Source organism: Euwallacea similis, chromosome 13 (genome assembly GCF_039881205.1).
Source record: "Euwallacea similis isolate ESF13 chromosome 13, ESF131.1, whole genome shotgun sequence".
In the NCBI taxonomy this organism is placed as follows: domain Eukaryota; kingdom Metazoa; phylum Arthropoda; class Insecta; order Coleoptera; family Curculionidae; genus Euwallacea; species Euwallacea similis.
Window position 1 is genome coordinate 3,078,815 of NC_089621.1, and position 19,350 is coordinate 3,098,164.

The 19,350-nt window shown below is 41.5% G+C and overlaps 1 protein-coding gene across 4 annotated transcripts in view; it reads left to right on the forward strand.

Moving 5' to 3' along the window:
• The window catches only part of Sox102F (transcription factor Sox102F), a 95,722-nt gene that overhangs the window by 73,577 nt on the left and 2,795 nt on the right, over nucleotides 1–19,350 (forward strand). For all 4 annotated transcript variants that reach the window (XM_066396309.1, XM_066396311.1, XM_066396308.1 and 1 more), the window contains 2 exons: nucleotides 18,044–18,304; nucleotides 18,699–19,266. In XM_066396309.1, the coding sequence (XP_066252406.1) occupies nucleotides 18,044–18,304; nucleotides 18,699–19,266 (829 nt within the window). The remainder of the gene's footprint in view (nucleotides 1–18,043; nucleotides 18,305–18,698; nucleotides 19,267–19,350) is intronic.

The window sequence follows — 19,350 nt, forward strand, 5'->3', positions numbered from 1 at the left end:
TTTGAGGACGATTTTGTGGTGCAGTGGCGTCTCGTGGGGCACGCGATTTAAGAGCCCACCGTTCCTATTTTACAGCATCCAGTTCAAGAAAGTGTATGTTCACATTCCGATCGGGTTAAGGCTGAAATTAAAATACGGCATTTGCCGGAGTCGTACACGCACTTTACCCAAGTAAAGTCTGCTATTAAAATAATAAATGAGCCGATAAACCTAGGCATTACAGACTGGTATCGAAAGCTCAGCGGGTGCTTCATTCTCATCGTGCATATTAATCGTAGAAATAATTAAGCATTTTTCAACGTTAACGGGGATACGCGTATCGTACTCCGATGTTCACTCGAGATGAATGCTTGATTTAGGCTTCAAGTTGCATTCATTTTAATGCAACAATTTCTCGAGCATTTCCTGTGGCAACTTGAATCTCAGATTGACTCTAGCTACAAAGGCCGGGAATTAATGGGCTGTTTTACATTGTTCTGCAGCCACACAATATGATGGCCAGAGGATTTGCGGCATTCAAACCGACGGTCTTGAACACCGAGCAGACCCCCTGCTTCCCCCGATCTAGCTCCAATTGACTATATTCATCATAAAGTGTCATAAAGTTTCAGCACGCTGTATATTTCCCATGCTACCACCTTTCGGGCGAGGTCTGTTTGCGCCAACGGTCACCATGTGGCGCATAGGATCTCCAGCTTTCGGGTTTCCCATTGTAAATGAACCACTTTGTATCACTCTGTATACATTTCCGAGGTCGGTGAGACGTGCACGAAGAGGCAAATCATATTTTCTAGGTGAATCATGTAGGAAGAATCCCATTTTTTTAATTAAGCTACTTCGAAGAAGAGACCCCAATCCTTACATCAAGGCAGAGTCCAAGATCCTAATTTCGTCTGGGCTTTGGTTTCGAAGACCGATAGACACCAAGCCCGTTCCTGTGCTCAGTAATCTCGGTTGTTGTCACTAAAGATAATAATTTGAAAACAAATTTTATCTTAGATGGATATAGCAAAAAGGGTCCAAAGTTTTCATTTTGCTGCTTATAGCCAGATGAAAACGCATTTTAGGTTATTGTGGCCTATAATTTTAGTCACTATGCTTAGAAAGAGATTAATAAGAGAATAAACAAGTATTCACAATATAGAAAAATGAGACATCATTGCGAAGTGCATTTGATCAAATTGAAAGTAAGGAATTCACCCAAAAGCAATGGACATATGACTAACTCTGGTCCAAGTGGTAATTGTCCCTTGATTTGCATATTTCCCACTCAAATGCAGTAAACTGCGCTTTGCAATTTTGTTTTGGCATGGGAAATAGTTCATTACCGCACTAGGACGATAAAGTAACTTCACAACAAACGGGCCCCACAAATTTGGAACTTCTTCGTTCTCTACCTGCCTGCACGTGTTCGCTCACAATGAAGATAAGATGGAAAAATATTCCTTTCCGCACTTGTTAACGTACCTATAATAAATCATTTTTTCTGTATTTCCAACCAAGCTGCCAATAAGTGATGAGAGCTTTCGTTATCAAATTGGCTAAAATTAAAGGGCATATTATCATGATTAAAACTATGACTAATCTCGGATCGGGTTCATGATCGAGAGTGAAAAATATGTGAGTCTCAGTCTCAATATGCAAGATCGAGACCGAGAATTAATTGCAAATACGAGACCGAGGTGGAGAACACACAAACCTCAGCCTAGTCTCGCGTGGATTAATTTCCATTAAAAGTTCGAAATACTGACAGTACTGAGTTTTGACGAATTTTTCTAAAAGTACGCGGTTGTGCGGTTCTAAGGCAAAGCGCTTTATATGAAACCATTTTAATGGTATTGCTTGAAATTGTGGTTCATGACCTGATAAAGCCACAAAAAAGGCAATTGCTCTAAAGATTTGTTTGTCTTATTTTAATTATTTCAATTTTTTTATTTTTCTGCCATATCTTTGATATTATATACATAGAGCATCAAAAGTCCCGTGTAAATTCGTAAAAAATTGAAAGAAATTTTTTCATGCAAATGCTGGAACACCTGAAATATTGTTTTTAGTTGTGCCTTTTTTGACCTAACAAATATGTGTACATAGATAGATAAGTATACTTAATTTTTTTCATATTGAACCTCATGTATCTTATGACGTTTTTAAATTCCTTGAGAAATTCTGTACATATTTCATGTAACATATCCATGTCTAAATTCAACAATTATAGAAAAAAAAGGTTGCAATAACTATAGAACTATTAATACTTAAAAAGATAACAATATAAACTACTATAATCTAATGTATTATATGTTCGAACTGTGCCCCATTGATTTCCTGACAGTGGGCAAGTCACAATTCAAATTCTTCAAGGACTTTTCTTAAGATTTAAGGAGATATTTGTTGAGCGTTTTGAGTAATTTTATTTTTTAAGTCTTCTATATTGTTAGGCTCGTTTAAAACCACCCTATATTTTAGATAACCCCATAAAAAAAAGTCCATAAGGGTAAGGTTAGGCGATCTAGCAGGCCACTCCAAATATTTCAATAACTATTGAATTTAGACATGGGTACGTTACATGAAATATGCTCAGAGTTTCTCAAAGAATTCGGTAACTTCATAATATTCGTGAGGTTTCATAAGAAAAATATGAAAAATCACATTTAACTACCTCATAGGTAAATCTGTATACATGCCTTTTACGTCAAAAATGCACAACTAAAAACAATATTTGATGTGTTCCAGCATTTGCATGAAAAATATCTCCTTCAATTTTTAACGAATTTATGCGGGACCTTTGGTCGTCTATGTATAGAGTGTTATGTTACACTCTATACATCATGGAGGTATTTCAAGGGGCGATAGCACTCTGCAAAATAATAAAAAATGCTAATAGGCCCATGGTCAAAAACGCACCATTTTCGGTATGCCAATTTTCAACAGTTTCTATAATTTTATTTTCGTTTAGATTTGTTTTTATTTTAAGAAATTTAATTAAGTGTTACGAATTACTTCAGATAGTTGATAATTGAGCCGGATGATTATTTTTTTATCTTTTCTCGTACATTCTTAATTTGCGACGTTAAATATTTTTGCAAATCGTAGGGAAGCGGGGAAAGATGCGAAAATACCGCAAAAGACCAAGAAGCTGCAGAATTGGAGAGGGAGTTGGTATCAGAATTCATACAGGGTGTTACAAAAAAATATAAAGCATACACTATGACCTGAAAAAATGTAACGCCCTGTATGTGGCTCCTGAGGTTTTTGACATTTGGTTGTAGAGGGTCTTAATGAAAATAGATGTACAAAATTGAACTGAGACTGAGCAAAAATGTGAAACTTTGCCACCCGCCGGTATATTGAAGATGGTGCGTTTTTGACCATGGGTTGTTTTGCAGAGTACTGTGGCCCCACGAAATATCTTCATGTCGATATGTTACACCCTATATAGGCCTACGAGCAAAAGTCCTGGTTCAGCGACTAGACCGGACTAGGTACCGAGGAAAAACTGCATTATCAGATCAGCCTACAACCTCACCAGTGCGACCTTACATTGGCAACATTTATGCAAATTCGGAATGCGTATACACGTATGGAGATAAAAACGTAATTTACTCTAGCGGTCGTGTTCAATAACACTGTTTTTTGATAAGACTGTAACTTGAGATTTTCTCAAATCGGCAATAAATATATTAAGGTGTGGCCGGGTTGTCGCCGGTGCAGGTGCTGCTGCTACTTCTTGTTTTATCATTTAGCAGGAATTCAGCACTTAATTAATACCGCGCGCATATACATATCGCGGATGGATTTGAATAATCCTTATCTATTAGCGGTTGTAATAATTTAACGGTTATTATTGCTCTTTTAGATAGCAGACGCGGTGGAGAGAACAGGGATGGGTTTTATTTAGCAAGCCTGGCTAAAATGCTGATCAGGAACCCCAATCTAAAATATGCAGCACTGTAGACGATTGTCGGGAGCGTCGACTTTTTGTTTGCTCTTTCTTTGGCAGCACAGCCGTGATTCCATCGAAATTAAATTTGCATACATCCCTTTTGTCGTCCTCCTTTGGCTACTGCTTGAGCAAATACGACTGGTAATTAGCTAAATTGAATACCTCCTCTTTTCGAGTGCCTCTGAGGGAGCAGCCCGCAAAAAAGATGCTCTCCTAGAGCGGTGCGCCCGACAAATGCATACTCAGTTGTTTATCGCACTATAATTTTTCAACTATACATGATCGCGTTACAAAGCCACCATATATGAATGAAACATCTGTAAATCAAACTATTTAATAGGCATATGACCATAGGAGGCATATTAAAAGTCGTGAAGTGGCTACTGTCTGGTACGATAAATCCTGCCCTCATGCAGTTGCCGGAAATGGCACCTGTATCGGAGATTATCTCGCAACTAATACAGCAATTATGTGGCTATCGGGTAACTGAATCTCTGTGTTTTTAAGACTAATTTTTGTGTCAGGAATTCGTCGCGTCATTGTATCAGATCGGAGCCATGACGCGTCAGCTTTATAGTTGCAATTTAGGAATTTTACGATTTTTGTCGGTACTGCCACAGGCCGGTGCATCGGCCAATCCGAGCATTATTTGTTGTCGTTGTATAACGTATCATACGTTGTAAAACTTCTTGTAAAATGTTCTGCGCTCCATCCCGGCCGGTACTTTTACATTGGTTTTACGACTCGTCTTCGCGAGCGGTACTGTTGCATTTAATACTTGTACGGTTAAAGGCTGCAATAAATTAAATTTCCATTTTACAATGTAAATCTGAACTAAGGCATTTGCCCAGATCGGTTTACCGTCCCCGGGGGAATTTTGACTTGGCCGGATCTTTTTTTCCGTCCGTTGCGTAAACTAGTCATATTCGATGGCTCGTGTATCCAAACAAACAAGCACCGAAACAAGAACTAAAAGGCCGATGGCAATCACGTAAAATGCAACAACAAAGCGAACAGAACAAACAGGCCGTATTGAACGTCAAATCAAAATTGTGCACGCATATTATATTTGCACACAAAAGCGCCTGTATGGTCGGCATTCGGCCATTATGACATGTTTGTGTTGCCGCTGTACAATAACAACTAATTACCATCGTTTCAATTCAACTGCTGCGAGCTTTTTGTGTCTCCCCATTATTATTATGTAACTCGTAATTAATACCATATTTAGGTCTCTTTCCCTTTTCATTACAATTATTACTATTATTGCCAAATGCGCGCCAATATGGCAATTCTGATGGTGCTTGAGGTGATTCAGGAAGATGCGGCGTGCTCGGAACGTTTATCAATCGTTTCCTTGTGAAATCTCGAGGACCGCTCTACGGGGTGTTCCAAATAAAGTGACTACCGTGGGTGCGAACGGTAATAGATGCGAGGTGGTTCAGGTTAGAAAAGAGACGGGCGTTTTCCCGCCCGTTCGGAAAGTGCTCTGAAATTAAAAACATGCTCAGGGCGTCTCAAACTCGACGCCCCTACACCTATTTTATGGAAGTGGAAAGTAATAGGAAAAATTCAAACTGTGGGTCTTCAATGGGGCTGGGTGACCTCCATTTCGACCTGAAGATGTTCATTTCTGTGACGTCATCAATGATATTTTCCCGGGAACGTACCCAAATTCTGACAAATTTAAACTGACACTATCTTTCCACACAACTTTTGTTAAAAAAATGTTGTCTTGTGTGCGATCGTTTAAAAATTACAAGAAAAACGTCTCCCGGGTACGTTCCGAAGGCCCCGTCGTTGCCTGAGCAAGGAGATATCTAGCCTCCTCCCCTTCACGAGGCTTCTATCTCTCTGATGAATTCCTGCCTCCATCAATCATTGCGATTCGACCTTTCCTGCCGTCGTTCCATCAACTCCTCTCGGCTTGCCGCTCTGTCTTTCTGTGTTTTTCCATAGCTCTTTGCATTATTTGAAGATCTACCTTGGACCTTTAGAACCTTTTTTATTGTCGACAATCTTCGTAAGATACCCAGCCTGGTCTTCTGTTGGCTGAGTAGTGTAGGATTGATTCAAAGAAGCCTCCTCCGCCTTAGGTCTTCTAAGCAAGGTACGTCATGGCAAGACTCGTTCAGGATACCTTACCCACGAAAAGCATTTCAGGTTTTCCCTGGAATCTGCTGAAAATCATTTCTTCAAGGGGAGCCTTAGAACCTGAACTAACCCGAATTAATCTGACAATCAGGGAAGCGATTGTCGTTACGTTCACCAAAAGGAGGATTTGGGCCCGCCCTTCTTAGAGGATTCAAACTCCATTTTCAAGTGTTCTCAAATCTCGGACTTACTCTTTGATAAATCACCAACGTGGAACACCCACACGGCCAATACGGTGCGGAAAGCATTACTTTCCCCATGGACATGTATATTACATGTGAGCACCACATAAGACATTGTACATAGGCCTTGGTTTCAAAAATGCGAGCAAAACACCTTGGATCTACCGATTTGGACTCCAAGACGGTCTTAAACTTTACAAGTAAGCTCTTGACCCTCTTGCATAGAATGGGCTTTTCTGAAAGATCGAAGCAATAGGGCAAATTCTGCGCTTGCGCATCTCAACAGAGCAGTAATTGAGCCAGAAGGCTTAATCAGGGCATCATTTGGAGGAGTGGTCAGGTTTTCGAGGAAGTTCATGGTACTGGAAGGGACTACCAGTAAGGCGCTTTAGATTGAGTGGGCCACAATCGAACCCCAATAGCTCAAGTGGCAGTGGAGGGCTGTTACCAGTCCGCCCAAGCCAATTCGATGTGAATCACTGTGAATTCGTTGTTTTCGTGAAGAATCCCGTTTCTCGAGTACATTTCCACGAAAAAAAATCATTGATATTTAAGTTTTTCTGCTTTTCACCCCAAGCCATTTCATGGGCCAATGCGGCTGACTGCGCCATCTCAATTCCTCAGCTCTTTTTCCAATTTTCTTCATTATAATTTCATATAATTGAAGTACCCGATTCGGAGGCATGAAGAGAGGAAACTCAGCTCGATAAATCCCGATGGGCCTGGCATTCACTTAACGTTAATGCGACATAATTAACCATTCTATAGCTGGTCAAGTGCGGATTGCCCATCGTCGTAAAATTTCCCACACTCCCATTTCTGACCGGTTTAAGACGTCCCATGTAAACGACAAGAAATTAAGCTCTGGTAGATGTAAATCCGCGTAGTGTTAATAACGATTTGATCCGCTGTAAAATGGAATTGGACCGGATAGAGAAGTCTGGATGAGGCGTTTTTATCGTCCGAACAGCGAGTGATGGGAACCTTGTGGTTAGCGTCAATCCGAATTTTATGTTTGGCGTTCGATAAATATTCCTACTCACCTATAATAAACTGTTTCAACATTTTATGACTACACCGTTATTAACACAATATCTGAAAGCTTTGTGGTGTTTAAGTACCTGTGGAAACAAAAATAAACCCGCCTAGTGGCAATATGGTTTTCGGCCATAGTCTTTTTGTGTCGGAGATTTTTCTATTTTTACCGTAAATTATTGACTTTCCAGTTTACACTCAATGGGAATCATGGACGTAAAAACGATAATTCGGGTGTTTTGAGACCTTGGACGGGCCCAAACACTACACGCGTCAGTCACCATTAGGCGAGCTTCTCTCACTGTTTACGAGATCCACACGCAGGACATCTTCGCTTGAACGTCCGCAAATGCGCCACTCCTATTTTCTTACCCTTCAAATGTGATATGCATAGGAATATATTTAAAGTATTTTGGTTCTATTTTAGATGCAGGAATTCCGCGTGCCGTGCCAATCAATGACGTTATTCCGTTGTTTATCCGAGACATCTCAATGATTCGTAATTTAAACCTCCTTCGCATATTTCTTCAGGGTGTCCCCTGAAAGGGCTCGGGACGCGGGAGGCCTTTGCACGGTCCCCCATGGGCCTGAAGAGGAAAGGCGGCCGGATAAGTGAGTTGTTCTGTCCGTGAGTGAATAAGTGTCGTATAAAATAATGCAGTTAATACTTAAAGAAGTGAGGCAGGATCGAAACTGGTTTCTCCATTCTCAGCAGTCGTTGCCCGGCCATATTATTTAATTTAAACATTCAGTATTTAAATGATCCGACAAGTGCAGCGTGCGTTTTCTATTTCTATATTATTATTCTCGGTCGTTTTATATTACGTCGGCAAACATGGTCATTTCTTGTCATTCCTCGAGCGTCATTGAAACCGAACGATTTCGCTTTTCTTTATTTATCGCCTATCTCTGCGGTTGCTCTCTAAAAGCCCACGAAACAATTATTTTAATTAGAGAAGGTACCAAAGACCCGAGGAAAAAAGGAGCCTCGTTATTTGTCCATAAAATCGACATTAAAATTGGGTGGTCCCCGTTGAGTCGATAACGTTAAAACGTATAGTTTCGCCGGTACATAATAGTGTAATTTAGTAAAGTTGTCAGTTAACGTAAATAAATTTACATAAATATTTTGATTAGCCCGAAACTCGAGCTAAAGAAAAGTACTTCCCTTTGTTACTGTTTTCGTTTTGAAACAATAAACACCATCGCCATCCGTCAGGCAATTTCAATTGATAAGTTCTTTTATTTAGTCTATACCGCATTGGAAGGTTTGAGGGGAATTCTCTTTTCGCTTTGTTCCAGTTGACCGAGGCCGATTCCTCATAGTAACTCAGAACATCACACATGAACGTGAGCGCACGCGCGCAGTCCCCTCGATTGAACTGTTTCACAACTGTCGCGCGAACTCAGTGACAAGAAAACGTCAAATTTACGTTGAATTTCTGCACACGCTCGAGTGTACTTTCTGAATTCCGTCCTAAGCCCATTTGATCGTCCAGTGTCAGTTGTAGTTTTTTCGGTTTTGACGTGTAATCAATTTTAGGACGATTTTCGGTGCGTGTAATAATATAATTTTCATTGGTAATGACATAAAAATAATAATATAAATTATGCGAAAATTGCTAATTAATCATTAATGAAATTGTACTAATAATTTGTAGTAATAATGAAGCCACTTAAATCTCCGAACGGTTCCAATTATACGCGTTTTTTTATTATTTAGCTGGATGTTTTTAAATTGTGTACATTGTCGAGATCTCAACGCATAAAATGTCGAAAACCAGCTTTATTGGAAGTTTGGAAAAAACCGACGAATTTTCTCTGCTCGTTTCTGAGATGCCTCTAGTTAACTGGACGTTTCAAGAGCCGGTCCAGTATGTTTTTGGCCCATACTCAGGCAATCAATAAGTTATTAAATTTACTTAAAAGAACATTAATCCATTTGGCTTTTTACGTTCTGAGTCTACAAGGGGGGCGACAAAACGAAATAAAGGTAGTCCAAAGACGTACCACTAGATATGTGCGTATCTTCCGAATTTCTTGACAATTTGGCGAAACATTTAATCAATTTTGAGGTTGGGTAACTACAGAAAAACCACAAATCATTTTTCATTTTTTCACCGAAGCATTTTCTGGTCCCTTCGAACGCTTGAAACGCACTATCTCGCCATGGCGGCGAATTCTATAGGGTGTCCAAAAAAAGCACACCGCATATTAGCATCAAAGGCGGGAACGGGTAATTAATTCCGCTTTGTATCGGAATCAATATAAAGCAAACAACGCACAGTGGTTGGTGGCGGAGCGAGGCGTGAAGACGCGGTGAATAGAGCGAGAACGTATTGTGTTCGTCGCCCCCCTGAATATGAAATATGATTTATGAGCCATGAGCCAACCACAGTTCAGGGTAATTAACTTCCCGTTTAAGGGTGCTCGGATTATCCATTATTAACCCCCGCACGAATCTCATTATGGCTGTTTCTTGTGTACAAAGCCGCGCCGGCCGGATGAACAAAAAGCTCGGTGTTAATGATAAGCGCATAATTCAAATTGTTTTTACCGCTTTGCTGTGTTTAAATCAGGTTTTTAGAGGAAATTTAATTATTTTGTTTGACGTGTGATAAAGCGACATTCTGCTTGGAAATGTTCTATGCGGTGCTTGTTCTTGCAAGAACTATTAACACAAATACTGTTAACGTGAACGGATGTAGGCGGAGTTAAATGGCAGTGCCATCTTATGAGCCTCAAGTAGGTTTAATATTAGCTCCCTCTCTTTTTGATAACGAATACTATTCCGGAGTTTATAGGTGATTTGAGAGTTCCTGGTCGTTAATTCGTAGGAGTCTTAAAAATAGCTAAAACAAGTTTAGAAAATTGGGTTGATAGTTTTTTCGAATATTCTGGGAATCTAAGTTGACTTAAGCGTGTTTTTAAGGTTTGGCAATTAGCAGATGTCTCGGAAAAAGGATCAAAGCATAGCAAATTCAAGAAATTTTGTGCAAATTTCCCGTGATGCTCAAGAAACCACAACAAACTTAAATTTGATTAGAATAGAAAATTAGAGAACACTCCAGTTAATTAGAGATCTCGGAAACCACCAAAGCACAAAAAGTTTAGGAATTCAAACTGACTTGAACTAGTTTTCACGATTTCACAGTTCACCAACAGAGTACAGAAAACTAGAAAACTTTTGGATGTACATTACGGACCTCCAAGGCGAGAAACTTGGCAATTCGAGAAACTTCTGGGAGATATTTCAGTAACCCAAAATGACGAACTTTTCTGCAAAGTTTGCTGATTGGTTAGGTATCTCGAGAACACTAGCAGTGTGCAGAAAATTCCGAAAATTTTTGAACTCGTTGACGCATTAGAAGCCGAAAAGGCAGAAAGAACCCAGAAAATCATTTTTCAAAAGTTTTCTCGAAAACGGTTGAGAGTTGCGGGCTTTTTGCAGAGCACTTTTTGATGTTGCAGGGTTCGGAATATTAGAATTGGGAAAAAATACTGGAGGTCATCGGTTCTGATCGCGAAGTTGAATCGGTTTTTTATAACCCCCCTGACGGCAATGTCCAGCCGACAAATTAAACAATTTAAGGCACCTCCCCCCCCTCTCTACCCTCTCTTCCTTCCCCTCTCTCTCTTTCTTCCTTCCTTCCTCCATTCCTCCCTCTCTCTCTCTTCCTTCCTTCCTCCATTCCTCCCTCTCTCTCTCTTCCTTCCTTCCTCCATTCCTCCCTCTCTCTCTTCCTTCCTTCCTCCATTCCTTCCTCTCTCTTTCTCTCTCTTTTTCCCTTCCTCCCTCTCTGTCTCCCCCTGCCTTCCTTCCTCCCTCATCCTCACCCTTAGCGCACTGCACTAATTTGTAGCAGTGTTTCTAGAACACGCTGTATATTAATGAAAACAAACAGTTGGACCGCTTCTTCAACCCCTGGACCCTAGATCTGCCACTTGCGCACACTGAGATAATATACAAAGCTTACGGCCTTAATAATTTACGATCACAACAAACGAAACACATTAGAGCTGCTCAAATAAACCTTTCTTCGATTTATTAACTGGGAAACGAAGATCTGCCGTTATTGCTTCTTCGGACTGATTTAGTGCGGTTTCTTGACTGACGTACGGTCCGCGAGAAACAACAGAGCTCGCGTGTTACATAAATCGGTTGAGTCGTTCTTCTCATCCGTTTGATCTCGGACTGATTCTTTTCTGAAATTCAATAGCCCCGACTCTTTCGGGATGAATCTTTAGTGCCAAAACGCCACACGATTTCGCCGAACGCGGCTGCTTTATGGGTTCGTTGTGTCGTTCGCGTTTTAATCAATCTATCGCTTATCTACTTTCCGAAACGAATGCGCTTTTCTTCCCATTTTCGCACAATGAGCATTGAATTGCGCCTCGGAGCCCCCCCATCATAAATAACGCGTCACATTCGTCGAGATTAAAGGAAATTTGATCAAAGCAATGTAATTTTGAATTATAATCACATTTCCCCACAAAGAATTGCTAATCTTTGTCTCAGGACGACAGACATTCTCCGGGGACTCGAAGATATTTTGTTCGATTTCCTCACGCCGTATAACCCCGCAAAGCAATTGAACATCATAATTGGTAAATCGAAGTCGGCGTGGAGACCGTGACACGTGTCACAGAACACGACCCCCTCCCCTCAGCGAAACAAACGACCGTCGTTACGGTGCAATGATAACGGACAGCGTTCGAGTGGCTTCTAATAAACCGCAGCTTTTGATCTGCGGTTGCGATTGTGATATGAGCGCACACACGCGCACGCATTCGAAAAAGAGGGCCTTAATTACCGAGTGACCCCTTTCAGGTGGCCACTCGCCCCCTCCTCCTCCCCCTCCTCCACCCCCGATGCGCTAACGTCCTTTCGTACCTCCGCCGTCGTCTTTAACAAAAATAATCAGATATTCCGATACACGGCATGCAGAAAGCGACTGAAATAATGCGAATTAAAATCACGGGGGTATTACGCTAAAACCTCTTTGAACCGGTCACGGTTCGGCGGACGGCGAGAAGGGCGCACGGAGGGCGTTAAAACAACTGTCGGGGGCGCCCACCCCCATTGTTTGAGCACACTCAATTAGGAACGCCATAAGTTGCGTGACAAAGCTCACTGATGCGCGCACATCATAAGCCGATTATGTGTCGGATTTGTGGGATGTGTCTCTTTTCCTGAAATGCGCCCCACAGGTGTATGGTGCCTGATGCGAAAGCATTATCGAGATGATTGTCTATAGTTAAGCATTTCCTAAAAGGCAGCATCCCCGCAAACTAATCCTTGATCTGTGGGGGTTATTTCAGGTCACGGCATTATGTTCCCTGGGTATTATTGTGTCGTGATGACGTGACAAATCCCTCAGGAGTCGTCCGGACGCATGAGGCTTATTCTACTTGTCACTGGCTGTTATTTTCAATGCGACTGCTCTGCTGCATTTAGAACTGCATTTATTCGTGCGTTATCCTCTTCTTCTCTGGAATAACCGTGGCGAGTGATTACACGTAGCTGACCGGGTCTTTCTGCAGCTCATGATCCTGCGGGTTTCAGTCGCTCGTCGCAACCACCTTCCGTCCGGAAAGAACTGGGATAGACCCATCGTCGATGGGGAGCTTCGTTTTTAAGTGCGTCCACCGTGCTATCTTCGAAACGGTGAGAGGCGCAAAATCGATTTAAAGGGCAAAAGAGCCGCCGTTTTTGACGGTTTTAATGCGTCGCAAACCGCATTGCCAAATCGTTTGGGATTTCCGCAATTTTACGAATAACATTGATTTCATCGATATTTTCAATGGAAAAAGCTCTCGGTCTGATCGAAAACTAGATCCATCCCAAAGTGACCTTTGACGTTCAAGACAGCGATACCAACTAATTTCTTTTTAATAATCCTCCAAATTGTAAAGTTCGTTGAGTCCTGCATCGGGAGAACTAGGTGGCCAGCAGAGAAAGAAACCAAAAAACAATTTAGAAATGTGCAGGTTTTAAAAAGTGAGTTGGTATTGATGCATTTGCTAAAAGTTTTAGTTTCACTGCTTTTCCTTACGCTCAAAAGGAGCCTTTTCTTGAAACACCCTGGATCGACTCTAACCGTCTGGATCGAGGTTCTGATGGCAGGTATGATCCATCGCGGCCATCCTCTCACTGAAGGTGCCAAGAAAAGCTCTCTATCTATTGCCCAATTCTTCCAGTGGAGGTCTTCTGAGTCCTCAAAAACTTCTGCACGGGCTTCTAAAGGAAATCGCTGGACACCGCGCTTGCACTCAACTCACTCCCATACTTCTCTCTCGGAAACGTTCCAAATCCAGATTCTCCAGCAAACTCATTCTCTGCTGGACATTTATTACAAAAACATTTACATTCCACTTCTGCACTCGACCCAGTAAACAATTTACGAGCTTCGGTGGCATTATTTCCAAATTAGCCTGACTTGTTAATTGCCGGAGAGGTAACGACGGAAAAGCCATTTCTTAGGGCCATTAACTTATTCGCAAAACAATGTAAAATAGTCCGGCATTGTTTCGACAAATCACCACATCTGGAGCTCACATGTGGTGTATTTTGGATCGCTCCTTGAGCACGTTTCCAGTGTGATAAATCTGGAGCTTCCTTTGTAGGTATTGTAATATGCGACCGCGTTATTTATAATATCGTTTTCGGGGCTCACCTGGAAGCTAATCTGGAAAGCTTCGGGTTTAATATTTTCCAGACCGTTTCGCCAATTGTTGCCTTCTTTGTGTGTGTTATTTCCGTGTTGTCTAATAAATTTAGTGATGCCAGGATTTATTCTGATCCAGTTTTATAGTTGACGTTTTTATTATTTCCGCTCCTGTTTCCATTCATGTGTCGGTATTATTGTAATAACGGGTCTTATTTATATTATTCCGATTTTATTGGCGGCCTTTGAGGTATTATTTTTGATATTGTTTATATTTGTTTGAACCAGACGCTCATTGGTCATCGATATTTCCTCCCTTCCAGCAGGAGGAATTTTCAAATATTTACTCGCGGCAATAAAAGCTGATTGCCTATTCGGAAAGAATTACGATTGTTTAACTTCGTTGTAAACGAACGATAATTGTAAAATGCTTTTCTCGTGACGATTCGAGGAAACATCCGAATGATTATCCGCCAGTTATTGTTTCTGCCCCCGAGGAGGAAAATCGCCTAAAATCAACGTTTACTCCCTCTTTGATCTTTCCGCACTCTATTGAGCATTCGCTTTATTTTTGACGTGTTTCCCAATTCATTAAAGAAGTCCGCTGGTGCTCGTCTCTTAACACTCGAAGTCTGCCAGAATTTTATGTGACTCACGTGTGTATACAAAAGCCTCGTTTTTGTTTTCGAAATTGGGATATTTACGATTCTTACTTAAGAAGGAAGCCATTCGAAACTGACTTCTTTGTTCGTTTACGCTTCTCACTCAATTGAAGGCATCTTTGACGTGACAGGTTTATGGATTGAGAAACGAAGTTGAAAAGTACGAGTAATTAAAAGCTCGCTCATTGGCCTAATGAAGCTGAAAGTGGGCTTTTATTTGCCTCTTCCCGATCACCCTCGCTATCGAAACAACTCCGGGGCTTATTCAAACAAATACAAACTGACAAAAGCTCCTTGTAAACATAGATACAATCTTCATTGTGCACACGCCCCAAATTTATTGTCAACCCTGTTCCGAAGGCTCTCGACCCTCTGCCCGGTATTATGTTATTTTAGGCCCTAACCAGGGGAAGCTACTTAACATCAAAGGGATGAACACATCAGCAAATAAAGTAAATATTTGATTGTTGCATATCGCGGTTATGTGCCCGTACATCAAAAGGGGTAATTAAAGACGCTGCGCATTGTATTCTTAAAACTGATAGTGGAGGATTTATGGGAAAATCCTTTTGTGAGCCATGAATGCTCTTGTGCGGATAAAGGCGACCGCACGAAAAAAGGAAAGAGGCCTTTCAGCGTCTATCCCTCGAAAAGCCACATGTTTGACAGCGGACGTTAACACTTTTGATGTGCTTACAGAATTTCAGAAAATGTGTTCTTTCTTCGCCTTTTGAGATTCTGGCATTTGGGAGTGTAGATTTTTGTTTATAAGTGGCTTTTTGTCGAGTGACTCGAGGGGTGTGAATTGAAGCTGCAAGTCAAGGCCTTGTAGTGGTCACCACTTAACAGTTTTGACCCTGAACCGCTCGGCTAATTCGTGCTTGTAATCGGGGTTCGTTTAGGGAAAGCATTCCCAAAAGCTGCCAAAAACCTTGAGAGAGACAGACCCCATCAAAGTGAGAATCGAATTCGAGTTAAAGACCTACCTAATAGAATCTTACTATAGGAAGCTGTCGTGCTAAGTACGTCCTTGGTTGCTATTCCACCGTGAGATGCGTGTTTCAGCACAATAGAAGTGACACGGCATGCAAATTTTTTACCATAAAATTCGCTTTAAAAATTTTGAAATAACTTAGTTTTCAACCAGAATGTGACCCTTTCGACTAGTACACCCAGTACGCCTATGGGGTTTCATAAATCGTTATAATTCCATGTGACACGTAGTAGATCATTAGCGTGTCACACTCTTTTACAATTCTTTTTAACATTTAAAATTTACAGGCGATAATTATAGATGGCAATATGATGCTGTATCGTACGACTTTTGCCTTACGTAATTTGGGAACGTATTTCCTCATTAAAAAGAAAAAAATCTTTGAAGTTAGACGACTAATTTAGTCCAATTTATAGTTGAGAACCTGTCCAGTACTCGTCTGGTTTCTGTCGAATTGCGGAACAGATTTCGTCATTTGAAATGGGATTTTTAACGGTTCCAAAATTTACTCGAAAATGGCTAAGATGTAGAAAATAGCTAGAAATTTACTGTCGTGCATGGCCCATCCTTTCAGTTTACTTAAATCCAACTAAATTTTAGGACCTTTTACTCACAACAAAGATTTGAAAATCCGAGCGAACTTACTAATTTCAATAGGTGCCATGACACAGAGAAATTGGACCAATCAGCAGGCGAGTTTTGCAAAAACGCTTATGTGATGGGTATTCCGCGCTCTCGGTAACATTTCGTGAACCTTTGATTTTAAATTTAAAAATTGTTTTGCTCTACAAACCTCAGAGTTCACGATCAGTGAAATCCATGGCGTTTCTGACTGCATTGCGAAGTCAAAAAGCAGTTACAAATTGGAAGTTTTTCGCTTTTACGTTCGGGCTCGGCCAGGCTTTTTAAAGTACAGTTGAAACTTCACCTATTTCTTAACAGAATTGATATGCTTAATTTATTGCTGCCGTTTGCGATCCTGCTCGGAATTGAGAAATCGAAAGGCATCAACGTTTATCCTCCGCCTATGTGCCTCCGCCTATGCACCTCCTCCTAATTGAACAAACCTTAACCATCTTAACAATTTATAAATAGGAGCGGTGTTTCAGCACGAGAAACGCTTAAGAATTGTTCATCTGTTATAGTCTTCTTCTTCATATTTCTTTTTTTCTGAAATTATTCGCAGGTTGCCAACTCGCCCACGGCTCCTAAATATACGTCGGCACTGGTCCAATTTTATCTTCCATTCACTGCACCTTCAATGCACTTCCAGCATCTTTACAGGAGCTATATATAATTCGGACCTTCCCTGCATCTGGAAGGAGAATAGCGGCTATAATTCATCGGCCATATTGTTGGCTAAAGGTGAATCAGTAGCCATGTTCGTAAACTGGAACGAGTGTTAAATTCCCCGGCACTTAGGAGCGTTTCCGAAAATTACAAAAGCATGCCTGAGTTTTACGTCCGCCATTACTTTTATGGCAAATAAACGTCTTTAGAGCCGTACCCACGACGTTTGCCGCTTGTTAACTCACTATTGACCGCAAATAATGACTTGCAGCCTAAAATAGACTACAACAATTTCATTGTTATTAAGCCGATTCTTATGCAACGTTGACCGGATACTCGAGCCCATCAGCCATCTGGGGCTTGTGTCAAAATGGCTCTTTCAATTCATGAGGTCTGGACGCCACTGGCGGAAAACGTCTCAGTTAATAAAGCGCACTTGTAACTATTCAACTAAGTTTCAAAGAGCGTGCAGCTAGAGAAAAAGTAGTCGCTGTCGAGATGATCGACCTCCTGGTGCAGATTTAACACTGGCCATTCTTGTTCTTCGCGGGGCGAGTAATTAGCTGAGCACAGGAAGCGATATATCATGTAGTAATAATGACCGAGGCCAGAATGTCTCTTCTCTTTGGATTGCTCGTTTTACACAGAACTTGGAGATCTTGCCAAATTGTGTACTGTCTTTCTATTCTATAAATGATATCCGGTTCAGATTCGGTCTTCCCCAGCGCTATTTCGGTGCAGATGTTTGGAGTAGGAAATTCTCAGTTTGCGCAACGGTAATCTATAAAGGGGGTTCCGTTTTTCCTTTACTTTGTATAAATGTTATTGCGCTACTTTTCGAAAAAATAATAGCTGCCAATTACACAAAAACAACCGTGCATGCAGGTACATAAACACAAATATAATTGCACCCAAAGGAAAGATCAAATATAATTGTCACGATATATTTTAAAAGCTCCATAATTTATAGGTAATAACAATCAAAGTTCAAAACAGCAGAGACAACTAATAAATTCGGATCATTACGTCCAATAAATTGCCCGTGATAGTTGTTATTATTGTCACCATAACGGGTTAATTGGATGCATTATTAACCATGGGACAAAATTCGTTTTCAGTCGGCCAGTACACCACCCCCGCCCCTACAAAACGACGTGCACAAGCAACAGCAGCTGGAACTCCAAAGAAGACAGCAGGAACAGCATCTGTTACACCAGCAACAGAAGCTGCAGGATCTGCAGAGTCAGATAACTGCCCAGTACGGGGGAAGCGGGGCTGTTGGACAAGGATTGATGTTCCTGCCTTTTCTGGAACACCTTTCTCGGGGATTACATAGTCCTAGTGCACCAACTGTTGCCAAAAGTCCTCTTTCAAATCATGTAAGTAATCCTTACATTTCTTAAAGTCTGAGGTAGAATAAGTTGCTCGAATTGTTCAAGATTCTTGATGTGATGGTGAATGAAAATTTCCATACTAGGTATTTAGTTTGTTAAACTTTATCATGTTCCGCTTGATGATGTCGTGAGAACTGCAAGACTTTAGGGAAAAATTAAAAAATAAAGCACAAAGTCTCGTAGTTGGGAGAGCGTATGGAAGGTAAAATTTCATAGCAAACTACCGCCGCCTCTAAAATATAGCTGCTGCAAGGGCTGAAACAGGCAACCAGCCATACAAGAAAAATGGCATGATAATTTATTGACATTACGTTAGAAAACTTTTCAAACCTTCATCTCTACTGCGATTTTTACCGTAAAGCTCTTGTTCCTCCTGTAGATGCTACCACCCCAAGTCCCCAACTGGATCTCAGCAGCCACAACCGCCCACCTGGCCCAAATCCACCAGCAGCAGCAGCAACAGCAGCAACAACAACAGCAGCAAATCCACCCCTCCTCGTTGAACCACAGCGAGAGACGCAGCCCCCAACAGCACCTCACCCCTCCGCCGCTTCCTCCTCCCGCAGATCCAGATGCCCCCCTTAACCTTTCCAAACCCAAGTCTCTCAATGCACCAGTGGCGGAGAATTCACAAGCGACCACCCCCACGAGCCAACACCAAAGTATAAATGACCAGCCAGTGGCGGCGACAGTGCCCCGGCTTCTGCCGCCCAACCTAATGATGCCCAACAGGGCGTTTTTGCCGTATGCAGGGCTACCGCCCACGTTTCCGGTGCCTCCTGCTGTAGATAACAGGAACAAGGGTAACGACATCAGGTCGAATGTGGAGAAACAGCCCCATTTCCCGTTGCACATGTATGGAATGCCGTCACCGCCCGTCCTGGGCGGGAGGTCCAAGGAGGCGGATGCGATTAAAGAGGAGACTGATTTCATTACTGCTTGTCAATGTAAGTTTTAAGGACGTATGCCGCTAAGAGTGTTAGATCAATTTATGAATGTCAGTGGCGCATGTACAGGCCCACTGACCTCTA